This window comes from Grosmannia clavigera (assembly GCF_000143105.1).
Source record: "Grosmannia clavigera kw1407 unplaced genomic scaffold GCSC_140, whole genome shotgun sequence".
NCBI classification, from domain to species: Eukaryota; Fungi; Ascomycota; class Sordariomycetes; order Ophiostomatales; family Ophiostomataceae; genus Leptographium; species Leptographium clavigerum.
The window spans coordinates 2547532-2562579 of NW_014040801.1; the positions used below are offsets into that span (position 1 = coordinate 2547532).

The window sequence follows — 15048 nt, forward strand, 5'->3', positions numbered from 1 at the left end:
GGACCGGAGGGAGATACTCGACGAGAAGACATAAGACAGATAAGAGATGAAACAGCCATAAACCGTCAAAACGCCTCCAGCGAAAATGCAGATATAACCGGAATAAGCACTTCCGATAGCCGAGGAGGCCAAGTAAATCGGTTCGCAGACTTTTCGCCGACCACAACCTCCCGCCTGGGATCCCTTGACCAAGTTCCGCCCACCAAACAGTAAGTCTATCAATACAAAGAAATGGCGCCGAGGTACAGCACCCCTGGTGTGCAGGCCGTCGTTGCAACCATAGCAGCACACGACAAATATCCAGCCCATACCCTCTGCTCAATAAATAGCGGATCTGGCCGTGTCGTGGAGAAAGCCACAGGCATCAACACCATCCCTTACCACCATATTGCAGTCACTGCCGTGAATATAGGGCGTATGTTCTTCCCCGAGCAAAGACAGGTTTCGGGAATGTGGTAAAAAAGAAAAAAAAGAAATGTCATGAAAACGGGGTTGGTGCTAGATAGCACGAAAAATGCCGACATAAACAAATAGAGTAAGGAAATATTTGGTATCATCTGCATGGAGAGACGCACCGGGTTGCGTCTTCCACAATCGCACTCCTTTTTTTCAACAGGACCCAGCCATAAGAAATAGGCAAAGCAGGCGACATATAGGCGGTCAACACACCTAAGCTGCTTCCTCGATCGGCTTGCTCTGCTGCTCTGCCTCCTCGGCAGGGACGTTCTGAGCCTTGACGTAGTCCTGGTAGACGCCGAGGGCCTCGTCAACCTTAGCCTTCAGGGCAGACTCGTCCTCGATAAGGTGCACCAGCTCCTGGTTGTCCATCTCCAGCAGCATGCCGGTGATCTTGCCGGCCAGCTCGGGCTGGAAGTTCTGGATCTTGGGGAAGATGGCCTCGCCCAGAATCTGCTTCTGCTGCTGAACGTTGCCGTTGGTCGCAGTCAGCTGGGCCTGGATGAGGGTGGCCTGGTTCAGCTCCGGCACGGCTGCGGAACCCGACGCCTGGCCCTGAACGCCACGGCCGGCCTGCGGGCCAGCAAAGCCCTGGGCTCCACCGCGACCGGCACCACGGCCACCGCCGTTCTGGCGCGTAGGAGGGAAACCGGCCAGCCCTGGCCCAGCACCCTGGAGACCGTTAATTCCAGCAGGGTGGCTGCCCAGCGCGGGAATGGGTCCGCGGCCACCGGCGGGGGCACCGCCACGGCCAACCGTCTGCTGCACCTGCTGCATGGCGGCGAGGTACTGCGCATTGTTGGGGCCGAAGGGCACACCGGGTGGGAACTGACCCGGAAGGCCGTACACATTCGGCGGCAGCTGCTGGGGAGGAAGACCGCGACCACCCTGCGGGCCGGTAAAACCACCCGGAGCAAACTGGCCGGGGCGACCGCCCTGGACACCCGGAATGCCGAGGCCACCCTGGGGGAAAGCCATGCCGCGTCCGCCCTGGGGCAGGAAAGCCTGCTGCTGGCCAGGCGGGTAGTACACCTGGGGCTGCATGTATGTCTGGGGCAGACCTGCAACGGCAGCAGCCTGCTGCATGCGCAAGGTGTTCCGTGCCTGGATGCTAGCCTCGAGCTGGCTCTTGCGCACCTCCTTCTTCTGGGCAATGGCCACGTAGAGAGGCTTGCCGCTGACCATGCGCTGGTTCATCTCCGTGACAGCCTTGGTGGCATCGTCGGGGTTGCTGAAGCAAACAAAGCCGAAGCCCTTGCTCTTCCCAAGCTTCGGGCGCGCAGCCGCCTGCTTCTCGCCGGAGGCATCGGCCTCACCCTCTGCGGCACCCTCGACCTTGGGCTTCTCCTCCTCCTCCTTGACCTCCTTGACCTCCTCGGTCTCCTTGGTCTCCTTGCCCTCTTCGTCGGATTCGCTGGCCGTCTCGCGCATCACCTTGGCAGACGTGATCGGGCCATACGGAGCAAAGAGCTCGCGGAGCTTCTCGTCATCGACCTCATCATCGAGGTTCTTGATGTACAGGTTCACACCGACATACTTGCTGGCCTTCTCCTGACGAGCTGCCTCATAAGACTTGCGGAGTTCCTCCTCCCGCTCGTGTTTCTTCTGAGCACGGCCAACATACAGCTCCTGGCCGTGAATCTCGCGGCTGTTGAGCTCCTCAACAGCCTTCGCAGCACTCTCGTGAGTCGTGAAGTTGATGAAACCAAAACCACGGCTCTTACCCGTCTCCTGGTCGCGGGCAATCGTCGAAGACGTGACGGCGCCGTACTGCTCGAACAACTTGCGAAACTCATCGTCCGTCACGTCGGCGTGCAGGTTCTTGATGTAGATGTTGGTATAGTTTGCCTTCATCTCCTCGAACTTGCTCTGGCGGTCCTTCTTGGGAATGTGGTGCCCGACGTACACCTTCTTCTCGTTGAGCAGCATGCCGTTAACATGTTTGATAGCCTGCTGAGCGGCCTCATCAGTCTCGTAGTGAACGAAACCGTAGCCCTTGGAGTTTCCGTGCTCATCCTGGGCGACCTTGCAGCTGAGAATGTTGCCAAAGGCGGCAAAGGTATCGTGCAGAGCCTTGTTGTCAATTGCGGCATCGAGGTTCTTGATGAAGATGTTCCCCTGGCCCGTCTTGCGAAGGGCAGGATCGCGCTGCGACCACATGATGCGGCAAGGACGGTTCTTGATCAGGGTGTAGTTGAGCTCCTCGAGAGCCTTCTCGCCGTCGGCAGTGCTGTTGTAGTTCACGTACGCATAGCCGAGAGAGCGGCGGGTGACCGCATCGCGGCACACGCGGATCGAGGCAACGGGACCAATCTGAGAGAATAGCTCAAAGAGCATGGCCTCGGTGACAGACTCATCAAGCTCGCCAACGTACAGTGAAGCAGAGGCTTGGGGATGAGCCGCGGCAGAGCTCGGGGTGGGGCCAGCGGTATCGTTGTCGGCCTCAGCCGTCACATTCGTGTTGATGGCGGGAGCAGCTCTTTCGCCGCCGTTAAGGGTAGCATTGCTGAGATCAGCGGCAAGCTGGTCGACAGCGCCGGCGGTAGTAGAAGCCATTTTAAGTAGGTTGATGAACGGCACAACAGGAAACTGAAAGTTCAACGCCAATTAGTAAAACGCCCGGGAACTTGGTATGGTTGCGGAAACAGGAAGCTGAAGAGATAATTATCGGCAAATCAAAGAAAGGACATTATAGCAAGAGTATAGCACCGACAATACCCCCTCCCCTCCCAAAAAAGGTAGCAATCGATAGAGCAGGGTATATTAGCAGGGTGGGGGGGAGGGGGATAAGATGGAGGGGGAAATGTGCAGGGAAAAAAGTCAAGGCGACAGCAAACAAAGGGCTCCATCGAGGATGGCAATTTGTTCAAACTTTCTTATCCGTGGCTGCGAGCAACAGGACAAAAAGGACAGCCGCAAGAGGTAGCCTTACCTTCAGAACAAAGGGCGAAGATGCTTCTGCAAATCGATAGACTTGTTGATTTCGGTGAGTTCGGTTGACTGCTGTCGGCTGACTGCTGTCGTTTCGTTCTGCTTAAAGAATTCGGGTTTTGTGGGATTTTCAAGTTTTTTTTTCTCCGTCGGATCGGTGGCACGGAGATGTTTTAGAGAAAGTTTTGGATTTTGAAGGGATTTTCAACTTTTTTTGTATAATTTGTGTAGTGGAAAATGCAAGGATGACAAGAACAAAAATCAAGTACGATGCCCGTACTGTCAAATCGTGTTCTCCTTCGAAGGTTGGCAGTTTGTTTATGGAAGGTTGGTTAGAGAAAAAAGAAGGAGGGGAAAGAATTTCACGTCGCTGTTTTAGATTATGTCTTTTTTTTTCTTGCCTCCAATCTTTTTTTTAATACCAGGGCTTTCACTTTAGCTAGCGTGTAAATTTTGGCACGCGGAGAGGCTTATGTAAGGTTATATGGGGGAAGGTGCGGTGTGCAAAGACGTCATATGTGCTTCGTACAGAGTAACTCATAGAGAAAGCACAATCCACCGGCACTGCTACAGATTCTTCCAAGGACTACATAGTAACACAACTTCCTCTATAGGGATACAAATGTTCTTTCCTCACAAAACACGCCCGAGGAGCCATAAATCATTCCTTCCCTGGAGATGAGGCTAGAAGGACAATTCGGAAAGTGTGCGGCATTTTCCTTTTCTTTAACAAGTGCAACTGCCAGCAGCGAACCAAGTGAGATGCTAAGCTGTCAAACACCGTTGGTCAATTACGCCACATGATGACTAAGTATGCGCTGCGCCACTTGAACCTTCGAGAATGATGGGTACGGCTGGGACTGGCAATTAGGCGGACATTATTATTACCAACACCGCAAGATAGCGCCCGAAGCAAGCTGCCTGCCAAACAATCCACCTCACCACAAACAACAAGCCGGCTGCTGTCTGCGAAGAATTCGTCTCTCTTCCTGTCGTGAAACAGAATCCGTGGAATACACACAACTTGATTTTCAAGCAGGTAATACGACACCAGCTCTGTGGCTCAAATCTGTTTGTTCCACCCCCTCGAACGGATCCCCGCTTTCTCTGCGGCTGTCTCCGACGACAGCGTACTGAAGCCATGTTCCCCACGTTCACCGGAAGCTCACGCCGCCCACGAAACGTCAATCTCAGCGGGCAAAAGCACATAAATCCATTCGCTGTCCATGCATCTTCTCCAATCGCCGGATCTGGGGCTTCCAAGACCGTTGCCGATGCTCAGGCCGGCCGCCAGAAACGGCAGCAAGAACGAAACGAGCTCAAGGCTGCCCGTGCTCTGCAGCGAGTATGGCGTGGCCATCGAGTCCGACGGTCTGTGAAGCTTGACTTCCGGCAAGCTCTATATGGTTTATACAGCGGGGCTGTCAATCTCCAGCCGGATCAGAGAGCCGCTGTTGCCTTCCCCTTGCTTCTCGCTAGCTTCTCTAAAGGCGACGACTGCCAGCTGCTTGACCGTTTTGCCGAAGATCTTGCTGAGACGGACTACGGACTTCTTTCATCTGGGAAAGTTCCCAAAGAAAGGCTGTGGCGCCTAGCTCAGATCTTGATATCTACACTGGCTTGGTAAGCAGCTCCCAAGTTACACAAGTTGACGTCAAGTCGGGCCCATGTTTTTTCGCTAACGGCATTTGCCATCCGATTCCATAGCGAGCCAGTCATAGGCCGACGATTGGAGCTTCTTATCCGAATCGTCCACATACGGCCTCCAGGCCTCCTCGACAGCCTTGGCTCCTACTATAGAATGCTGGCCAAATTCTGTGCAGAAGGGGGAAAGTCACCAGCTCAAGTGCTTCTAGTAAAAAACGCTGTTGTTGCTCCCTTGCGGCCCAAAGACGATGTGCCAGGTATGAATGTCTCTGTATATCATACTGGTCAACAAATCTGAAACTGACGGGGTACATTCCTTCTAGTCTCGTTCCTGCGTCGAGCATACTCTGAATATGCAATGTCCTTCTTGACTCACTCGCTAGGCTTGTTGGAGCAGACTATCACTCTGTTTGCGCAAGACCTTGACTTTGAAGCCTTGTACCGAGCCGTGATAGAAGCTTATTGCACCTCGGAACGAGGGTCGGACAAAGCCCCCGATCGGTCGTTGTGGTTACTTGCACACCTAATTGACCTTCAGAAGAACCAAAACGGCGAGACGCCGAGCACTCCGCTTTATCTTAGAGCCATCTACATGCAGCTTTCTGCTCTTTCTAGCACCATCCGAGCGCAGCTGCGTTCCTCTGCGACCTCTGACAGCAGGTCGTCTCCACTGCCCGGTTACCTCTCATCTAGGATTGGCTCTCTCGCAGACAAAGATGAGGTGTCATGGCTGCTTGAGAAGTTCACATCGTATGATCTTGCACCTTTCCTAGTTATTACCGGACCTTATCATGTGCTGACCTGGCAAAGGAGCCAAGCCGATGCTGCAGGACAAGATTATGCCAGCCTACTAGCTGGGTATTCAATCACGCTCATCCGCTGCTTCCCACAGAAAGCTGACGACATCCGTATGCGCCTATTTCTTGCAGATTTTCTGTCTGCGACTGGAGCACAACCAGCTGTGCAGTTTTTCTGGTCCGCCTCGAGTGTAACAAAGCTTTTCGATTGCATTATTTCCTCTCCAAAGGGCGCACTGGACTTTCTGCTCAGAAGAAAATACTTCCCAGCCTCATCGTCGGCGGCAGCAGACGATACCCCATGGGATCGCGAGTGGCGGACCGTCCTGCTATTTCTTGAGCTTTACACATTTGTCATGAGGCTGACCGATGACGACGACTTCTTCTCTGGTCTAGACGGCCGCTCTGCTTTCGAGGGCAATATGTCGTCTCCGTCCCACATCCGTGCCTCTGCTCTCCGCCTCGATGCGTTACAACGGCTGTCTCTGTTCCTTAAAAATCTGGCTTTCACGCTAAACTACAACGCGGCAGAGCTCTTGCAAGGGAATGGAAACGATAGCAAGCCGTTCAGTGGATCGGCTATGAGCCAACATAGCCACTCTGCAGCCTATCGTGTTATCGCAGGCGTTGACTTCGGCGCTTTCAAGTCTCTTGTCACAACTTCCATACAGATGCTTTATGAGCGGGACTCCCGCCGCCAGTTTTTGCCGACTGGGCATTGGCTCATGACGACGAACTTTGACATGGATGGCTTTTTGTCAGCTGTTGTCTTGGAAGAGCAGCGGCAACACGAACTCGAAGAAGATGGTAGCGACAGCGAAATCGACGACAACGATGCTGGTGATGATGACATGACCGACGACATCGGGGCCGAGCAAAGCCAAATGGCTTTCTCCAACAGGCCTCGGACCACGACTTCTCGATACATGCATATAGAGCAGCTCCGAAAGCAGCACAAGAAGGCACATAGGGAGCGGATGCTTGCAGCCATTGGTCCTAAATTGGAGGTCTTGCGAAACATGCCATACGCTTTGCCATTCGAGCTTCGGGTTCGTATTTTCAAGCAGTTTGTTTTCTTGGATAAGCAACGCCGGCGTCAAGGACATGTCGATCCCGACCAGTGGCGTCTATTCATCGCCAGCCAAAATATGGCATCGATGAACAGAAATCACACTCGCGAGGACATCCTCCGCCACAGCGCCAGGATCCGCCGAAACCTGGTGTACGGCAGTGCGTATGAGCAGTTCTACCCGCTTGGAGAGGGATTGAAGGAGCCGATCCAGATCACGTTTTTGGATGAGTACGGATCTGAGGAAGCCGGGATTGACGGTGGAGGTGTCACCAAAGAATTTCTCATGAGCGTAACGAAAGAGATTTTCACGTCGAAAATTGGCAACGTGATGCAGTTTCAGTCAAATAAGGACAACGCTCTCTATCCCAATCCACTGGCGCTCGACCAGGCCAAGTCTTGGTGTCACGCCAATGGATTTCAAGGCGCAGAACAGCGCGACCATATTGCTGCGATGCTGAGCCAGTTCGAATTTACCGGCCGCCTTGTTGGGAAATGCATGTACGAGGGAATACTACTGGATGTCGTCTTTGCAGGGTTTTTCCTTCTGAAATGGTCCTTGTCGACCAAGGACTCGGCCTACAGGGCGAGCGTCAACGACTTGCGCGAGATGGATGAGGAGCTGTATCAAGGCATGTTGCGCCTGAAGAATTTCAAGGGCGACGTGTCTGAAATGGATGTCAACTTCACCCTTGAGGACCAGGTGAGCATGGACGGGTTGCCACTGCGCACAGAGACACGGAACCTGGTCCCAGATGGCGAAGACATTACAGTGACGAATGAAAACCGGCCTCTGTATATCTCGTACGTCGCGCGTCACCGGCTGGTTGCACAGCCTTATCAAGTGACAAAGGCGTTTCTTCATGGTCTCGAGACAATCATCGACCCCGCGTGGCTGCGCATGTTCAACCAAAACGAGCTCCAGCGCCTTGTGGGTGGCGATTCGTCGGAAATCGACGTGCAAGATTTGCGGCAGAATACTGTCTACGGAGGCGTATACGAGATGGGCGATGATGGCCAGGAGCATCCGTCTGTCAAACTGTTCTGGGACGTCGTGGGGTCCCTGCCTGACGAGGACAGGCGTCTGTTACTCAAGTTTGTGACGTCTACGCCCCGGGCACCGCTGCTTGGGTTCTCGCAGCTGAAGCCTGCCTTCAGCATCCGTGATGCGGGTGGTGATGAAACACGTCTGCCCAGTGCCAGCACATGTATCAATTTACTGAAGCTGCCGCGGTATTCGAGCCTGAAGGTAATGAGAGATAAGCTGCTCTATGCCGTCCGATCGAACTCGAGATTCGATCTCAGTTGAAGGCTGGCCCGTATCTGGGGGTGTATTTCGATAAGATAAATCAGGAAGTGGTGCAGTCTGTCTACGATGGAGCTACATTCCTTGACTAAATTTAAAATATAACATCAGGAACTTGGTGCATCTGCAACTTCGTATGTTGGTCAAGAAGAAAGTGGACTGTAACATACGAGATAGGAGTCATACTTGTCTGTTTACTGTTAGATACCTGGCTCTTCCTTGAAACTTTCCCTGTTCTCCATACGCTCGAGAGCCCGTACCTTTGGCGAAAAGGGTGTCTCAGCTAAAGCTAAACGCGATCATGCGCACGTACTCCGTACGATGACTTAAAGAGGAAGGCAGCACACAAGTGACTACTTCTAGATCTGTGCACTCGGCAGGATTATGTAACTGGAAGTCTCAAGAGTTCCTAGTCACAAATCCAACTGGAAAATCTCATAGCTTCCCTAGACCTGGCGCTTCACAATGCCGTTCCATGAAGCATTGTTAGCTCGACGACCAATTCTTGGCGTCAGGGGCGCATCTCCATAAAATCCATGGCTTGGCAAAACGGGGCCTGAGCCTCTCACAGATCCAGCGGTCTGAACTGCCCGAAATAGGAAACAGGAGGTATAAGGTAGCACTGAACTTTCTGGCTTTCTCCGTTCGCCCTTCTGCTTTTCGATTTCCTCACACGTCTTTATCATCCGACGACGCGTTTTGCCCTGCTGGATCTACTACATACGATCCCCGTTTTCTTCATCTGAAGCTGTTCTGCACCGATTTCGGCATGTTGACGGGCGTCTTCAAGAACTAACGGTCCTTTAAGGTAAGGTCTGTGGCTACGCAAAACAAGAGAGCCAACAGAGACTGCAGCATCCCATGAGGAGCTACCGGCTTGCCATGCCTCTTCCGTGCCGTCGCAGCTGCGTGTACATTGCTGTCTTTTGCTTTTGTGCTTCCTGTTGTTGCTGCCAGGTCCACGACACCAAGTCAGCCAGGCGTTACTGTTTGCGCTTTTCCCATCCACGCTCCGATTATCCCCTTCTGGCCCGTTCCCTTTTCAAACGCTCTCGTCAGCCCCAATGGTTTTGACGTTATCCGCTACATCAACCCTCTGATAGGAACTGTGAATGGCGGTCATGTCTTTCCAGGGGCTACGCTGCCTTACGGTATGTTGCGTACATTCTTCTCCACCAAATGGGCTTGTACAGAGTACTGAAGTCTATTATAGGCATGGCCAAAACTGTCGCCGACACAAACAGCAAGGCTGAGAATGCTGCTGGCTTCGTGTCGGATGCGAGCAAGATCACGGGATTTTCTCACATGCACGACTCCGGCACTGGTGGTAGTCCATCCTTGGGCAACTTCCCACTGTTTGTGCATTCTGGCTGTCTAGACGACGATTTTTCCAAGTGCAAGTTCAGCTCCAGGACTTGTAGTGTTGCTCGCATAAACGGCTCAGCCCGCGCCAGTCCTGGTTACTTTTCTGTCGAACTGGAAAACGGGGTCGCAGCAGAGATGACCACAACCCAACACACTGCTTTGTATCGATTTACCTTCCCCACGGTGGAGGATGGAACTGCAGCGGTGCAGTCCGACGGAACCGTCGTGCCACACAGCCCACTGGTCCTCGTCGAACTGGCCGATCTCGCGGTGACGCGCTCTGCAGGAGGCATCCGGGTCCATGCAGACTCGGGTCGCATTGTTGGTGACGGCACGTTTCGGCCGTCATTCGGCACGGGCAGCTACGAGGCGTATTTTTGTGCCGATTTTCAGGGCGCAAGCATCCGAAAAACGGGTATCTTCAACTCCATGGGCGTAGCTAAGGAGACCAAGCAAGTCAGCGGAAACTACGGCTCTTTAGCTGGCGCCTGGATCCAGTTCGAAGCCCCATCAGGCCCCGGCCGTGATATTCTAGCCCGTGTCGGGGTGTCCTTCCTCTCCTCTGACCAAGCCTGTACCAATGCTGAATCTGAGATACCAGAGTGGGACTTTGACGGCACCATTCTCGCGGCACAGGACGCTTGGCGGGAGAAATTGGCGTCCATTTCTGTCGACGCAACGGGAGTGTCAGTCGAGATGCAGACGACATTCTGGTCAGGAATCTACCGGACGTTGCTGTCGCCACAGAACTACACTTGCGAGAACCAAAAGTGGAAGTCAGATGAGCCGTACTTTGACTCGTAAGAGCTGTCCAGTCTCCTTTACCACATATGAATAACTGCGGCTCACAACTCACAACTGCAGGTTTTACTGCATCTGGGACTCATTTCGGGCCCAGCATCCTCTCCTCACCATCATTGACCCGCCAGCCCAGACGCAAATGGTGCGTGCCTTGATTGATATCTATCGGCACGAAGGTATGTGCATATTTGTATTTGCTCTGCACTTAGCCTGGTGTATCTCCCAACTCTGACAGGGATATAGGAAAGCTTCCTGACTGCCGCATGGGCTTTTGCAAGGGCTACACACAAGGCGGTTATAATGCCGACGTGGTAATTGCCGACGCCTTTATCAAAGGGCTCGTTGACGACATCGACTGGGCCACTGCGTACGAGGCCGTCATCTCCGATGCCGAGGTCGAGCCGAGCTTTTGGGGAGTGGAAGGCCGCGGCAACCTAGAGAGCTATCACGTCTTGGGCTACATCCCTTGGGACGATACGGATACTAACGGCACCGGGCCCACGAGCCGCAGCATATCGCGTCTGGTGGAGTATGCCTATGAGGATTTCACCATCTCTCTGATGTCGGAAGGCCTTGGCGATGTTATAGGCAATGCGCGGGCTTCAACTGATGCGGCCAAGTACCGAGAACGAGGCATGAACTGGCGCAACCTGTGGAACCCCGAGCAGCGCGATTCATTCCAAGATCCCCCGGAAGCGATGATACCGAGCGACTTTGTGGGCTTCCTGCAGCCACGACTGCTGAACGGCAGCTGGCGTTACCACAGCACACGGCGCTGCAGCCCGATTTTCGACATGCACAAATGCTACTACGACACGATTCATGAGACGTACGAGGGCAGCCCCTGGCTGTATTCGTTTTATGCACCGCAGGATATGCGCACTCTCGTGCGGCTGATGGGTGGTCCAGCTGAATTCACGCGTCGTCTGAAGTACTTTCACGAGTCCGGAATCGCCTACATGGGCAACGAGCAGACGTTTCTGCCGGTCTTCCAATTTCACTATGCCGGCCGGCCCGGCTTGAGCTTCTACTGGGTGCACCAGTACATCCCAGCGCTGTTTAACGGCAGTGTCAATGGAATCCCTGGAAACGACGATTGTGCCATGGGTGCCTTTTCTGCGTTTGCCTTCATGGGCTTCTTTCCCGTGGCTGGACAGGACGTGTACCTACTGACGTCGCCCTTCTTTCCAGAGGTGCGCGTGCGGTCTAAGAACGGCCGTGATGCTATTTTCCGTGTGCTCAACTTTGATCCAACATACTCGGCCAAGTACATCCAAAGTGCCACCCTGAACGGCAAGCCTTACACGCGCAGTTGGATCAACCACGACATATTTTTGCAGGGCGGCATACTTGAAGTCCAGGTTGGTCCGGAGGAAAGCCTCACGTGGGGAGTTGAAGACGAGGATCTTCCACCAAGCTACTGCTCCTGAGAGTTGCCAAGTGGTAAGCTTCATATGAGAGCCGAAGGAGGTATCGAACTGTCCCAATCAAATTGCATTTTCCGTTGCCATATAATATAGCCAAGCCAGTCTCAACAATGATATACAATAAATTTTAAAAATATGCCAACGGTACCTCAGGAGTCTTCGTCTTCATCCTCGTCATTTTCACCCTCATCACCATTGTCCTCGTCGCCTTCGTCACCCTCTGAATCCGTATCGTCAGCATCATTCGGGTCCGGCCTGACAATCCGGTTCAAATGGGCCACATAGCCAGACAGGGCCTTCATAAGATCGATAATCTTGTCCTGACCATCCACATCGGTGAAGAAGGAGTCAGGAATCCGTTTCATGGCCGTGAAGTTGCGAAGCTTGAGCAGCTCAATGTTGCGGTGGTCGGCAGTAAAGCCCTGCTTAGTCAGCACGAGAGAATTTGTGGTATTAAGTGGCTTTGCTTGCCTACCTTTGGCTTTGTCTTGAGGGCGTCGCTGCTGTTGAGTTTGGCAAAGGCCTTGATAGCCGCAGCCTCGTTGCCGTGCTTGGCCGTCGGCAGAAACGCACGGCGGAAGGCGTCGGGATCGGCGCCACGGCCACCGGTGCCGGCCAGCAGACGTCGCCAGCGATGGGACCGCTCGTCAATGCTGGCGCGCAGCAGCTGAACGTTGGGGGGGTCGGGGTGCCATAGGCCGCCGCCGACGATGCAGCCGGCGGGCTCGCAGTGGACGTAGTAGCAGGCATAGGGGCCCTTGCGGCCGGTACGCGACCAAGCGGCCGAGTAGTGGGCCTTGTAGGGGGTGCTGTCCTTGGAGAAGCGGATGTCGCGGTAGATGCGAAAGATGACGTCGCGGGAAGGCAGCTCAGGGATAGTGTCGTCGACCTCGGCAATGAGCCGTTCGGTGAGCGACTCGACAAAGGACTGCCAGTCGCCGAGCGAGCGGCGGTATTCGGCGTCGTTTTCTGCGAGCAGAGGCAAGAGTCAGTTGGGAGAAGGAGCAGAGGGACAAACGAACGGAGCGGATGTGAACCAGTCACCCTTCAGCCAGACCCGCCGATTGTTGGCCTTGAGATCGCGCAGAAATAGCATCGTGTTGGGGTGGACGTGGCTGTCGGCGTAGTCGACTCCGTTCAGGCCGCGCAGCTGCTTGTGCGGTATGAACGTGACCTTGGGTGGCGCATCCTCGTCAATCTCGTCGTTGTCTATGTCATTGTCATCATTGTGCTTGCTGTTCTCGGGTTGTCGACCTGTTCTGCCGTCGCTTTCGTCATCCTCGGCATCGCTTCTGTCGTCCTTGTCGTCATCTTCCTCCTCTTTATAGACATCTTCGTCACTGTCCTCCACTTTTACCTTCCTTCGAGTCCGGCTCTTTGGCGCATTGGATGTCCGAGCCCGTTTTGAAGGAGAAGGCGGTTTGATGTCTATTAATTCGTCCAAGTCGTCATTGTCCTCGAAGTAGCCGCTCTTCTTCCCGAAACTGGCCCTCGTTGATCGTCGCCTCCCGGATGGTTCCGAAGCTTTCGTAGAAGAGGAAGCCTGTCGCTTTCGTGGAGGCATCCTCGCCAATTGACAAACAGTTGCGAAGGTTGACTTGTAGAGAGAGAACAAAGAACGCTGGACAGCGGCACCGCAGAGGGAAGAGATGACGCGCTGGTTCACGACACTAACCACTTCCGGCAGGGCCTGGTAACGCGGCATCACGTGCCTAATTTATGCCCACTTGGAATCAAACCAGCCCATTTACACGTTACATAGGCGGAGCAGAACTGCATGTAACCACAGATTCCTTTGAGAACGAGAGGAGGCGTTGAAGAAACCGAAGCAGGTTCTATTTCTTTGCGTCAAAAATAGACACAGCTCAGAGCCCATCCCCATCGATTTGGAATACCGCAATAATGACGGCAGATGTACTGGCACAGCAGCTGGAGGAGGACGGGTTCGTGATCATACGACAGCTGGTCAAGGGCGAGGGCCTGAAGACGCTGCAAGAGGCTGCAGCACGGACGGCAGCCAAAGCGCGGGTGGGAGATTGGCCATACGTGCGGACAGTCGGCAAGCAATTTCCACCGTGGGACCGCTGGGATCGGGCAGCAGCGGACAAAGCAGCCACGGCGGCCAAAGCGGCAGAAGGCAGCCAGGGAGGGGGCAGGGGAATCTGGGGGGTGCAGCACCTGCTGCGGCCAGAGCTGGGGCCGGACGCGGCGGTGTTTGTGCGCAGCTACTTTGCGGCGGACGGGGTGCTAGACGTGGCCAAGCGGCTGCTGGGGCCGGGCTGCCGTGACGACGATCTGGTGATGGAGCTCTACAACATGCTGGTGCGGCCTGACTACGACGACTTTGCGCTGCGCTGGCACCGCGATGACATTCCGCCCGAGGCGACCGCGGCCGAGGAGCTGACCCGTCTGGGCCAGCCGGCCTGGCACGCGCAGTGGAACCTGGCGCTGTGGGACGATGCCAGCCTCGTCGTCGTGCCGGGGTCACATCGGCGGGCTCGCACGGCTGCCGAGCGGGCTGCCGACCCCTTTGCCGACCCGCTGCCGGTCGAGGCTGGCAGCAGCAGTGTCGGTCAGCTCGTCGTGCATCTCGGTCCTGGCGATGCCGTCTTCTACAACAACAACATCCTGCACCGTGGCGTCTACCACACGGCTGTCGAGCGGGCTACGCTGCACGGCTCTGTCGGCCACGTCGGCGGCAGCCGCCAGCGCGCCCGCAACGTGCTGCAGCACGGCGTCGGCGACTGGGTCGACCGCTGCGACTTTGGCAGCCTCACCGCTGCCGAGCGCGCCCGCGCCGAGGGCATGCGCGATCGGCTGGTGCTCTTGGGCCGCGCCAGCGGCGACGTCGGGTACTCGCAGGAGGAGTGAGGCGAGAAAAAAACGAGGCATTGGGATACAATCTATAATGGGGCACAAGCCTCGTGAGCGAAGCGAAAAGTCCTCACGCAATGCAGTCATCGTTTGCCTGGTAATTTAGGCTGTACGCTCCCATTACTTAAGCTTTTCAACGAGCAGAAGATCCACTACAGCGCATCATAGACATACGGAGTACTATCCTCCGATTCCACATCCCCATGCTATGTATGGGAAAGAAAGGGCAGACCGTCTTTTTCCATGTCTTGGCGCGGGAGAAGTTGCAGATTCCACGCACTACTCTAATTACGACGTAATCAATGCTTTCTACTCCGTGCCCCACGGCAATGGTAGACTAATAGCGACGAGGACTTGGCACTAATGAGCCTGCTG

General features: G+C 54.7%; 4 protein-coding genes across 4 annotated transcripts; 2 read left to right on the plus strand and 2 right to left on the minus strand.

Annotated features, from left to right (window-relative positions):
• Positions 1-669: 669 nt before the first annotated feature.
• CMQ_509 (polyadenylate-binding protein) lies at positions 670-3012 on the minus strand (the record flags this gene model as incomplete). The annotated part of the gene is made up of 1 exon (XM_014317588.1): positions 670-3012. One exon carries the CDS (start codon positions 3010-3012, stop codon positions 670-672), a length of 2343 nt encoding a protein of 780 aa, XP_014173063.1.
• A 1649-nt stretch (positions 3013-4661) lies between these two features.
• On the plus strand, positions 4662-11802 carry CMQ_1661 (glycosyl hydrolase; the record flags this gene model as incomplete). The annotated part of the gene is made up of 7 exons (XM_014318740.1): positions 4662-4758; positions 5358-8149; positions 8318-8340; positions 9164-9357; positions 9420-10371; positions 10436-10548; positions 10616-11802. The coding sequence occupies 7 exons, from the start codon at positions 4662-4664 to the stop codon at positions 11800-11802; spliced, it is 5358 nt and encodes a 1785-aa protein (XP_014174215.1).
• Positions 11803-11948: 146 nt separating this feature from the next.
• On the minus strand, positions 11949-13504 carry CMQ_625 (uncharacterized protein; the record flags this gene model as incomplete). The annotated part of the gene is made up of 4 exons (XM_014317704.1): positions 11949-12221; positions 12275-12768; positions 12844-12973; positions 13157-13504. 4 exons carry the CDS (start codon positions 13502-13504, stop codon positions 11949-11951), a joined length of 1245 nt encoding a protein of 414 aa, XP_014173179.1.
• A 197-nt stretch (positions 13505-13701) lies between these two features.
• CMQ_1217 (phytanoyl-dioxygenase family protein) lies at positions 13702-14670 on the plus strand (the record flags this gene model as incomplete). The annotated part of the gene is made up of 1 exon (XM_014318296.1): positions 13702-14670. One exon carries the CDS (start codon positions 13702-13704, stop codon positions 14668-14670), a length of 969 nt encoding a protein of 322 aa, XP_014173771.1.
• Positions 14671-15048: the final 378 nt, after the last annotated feature.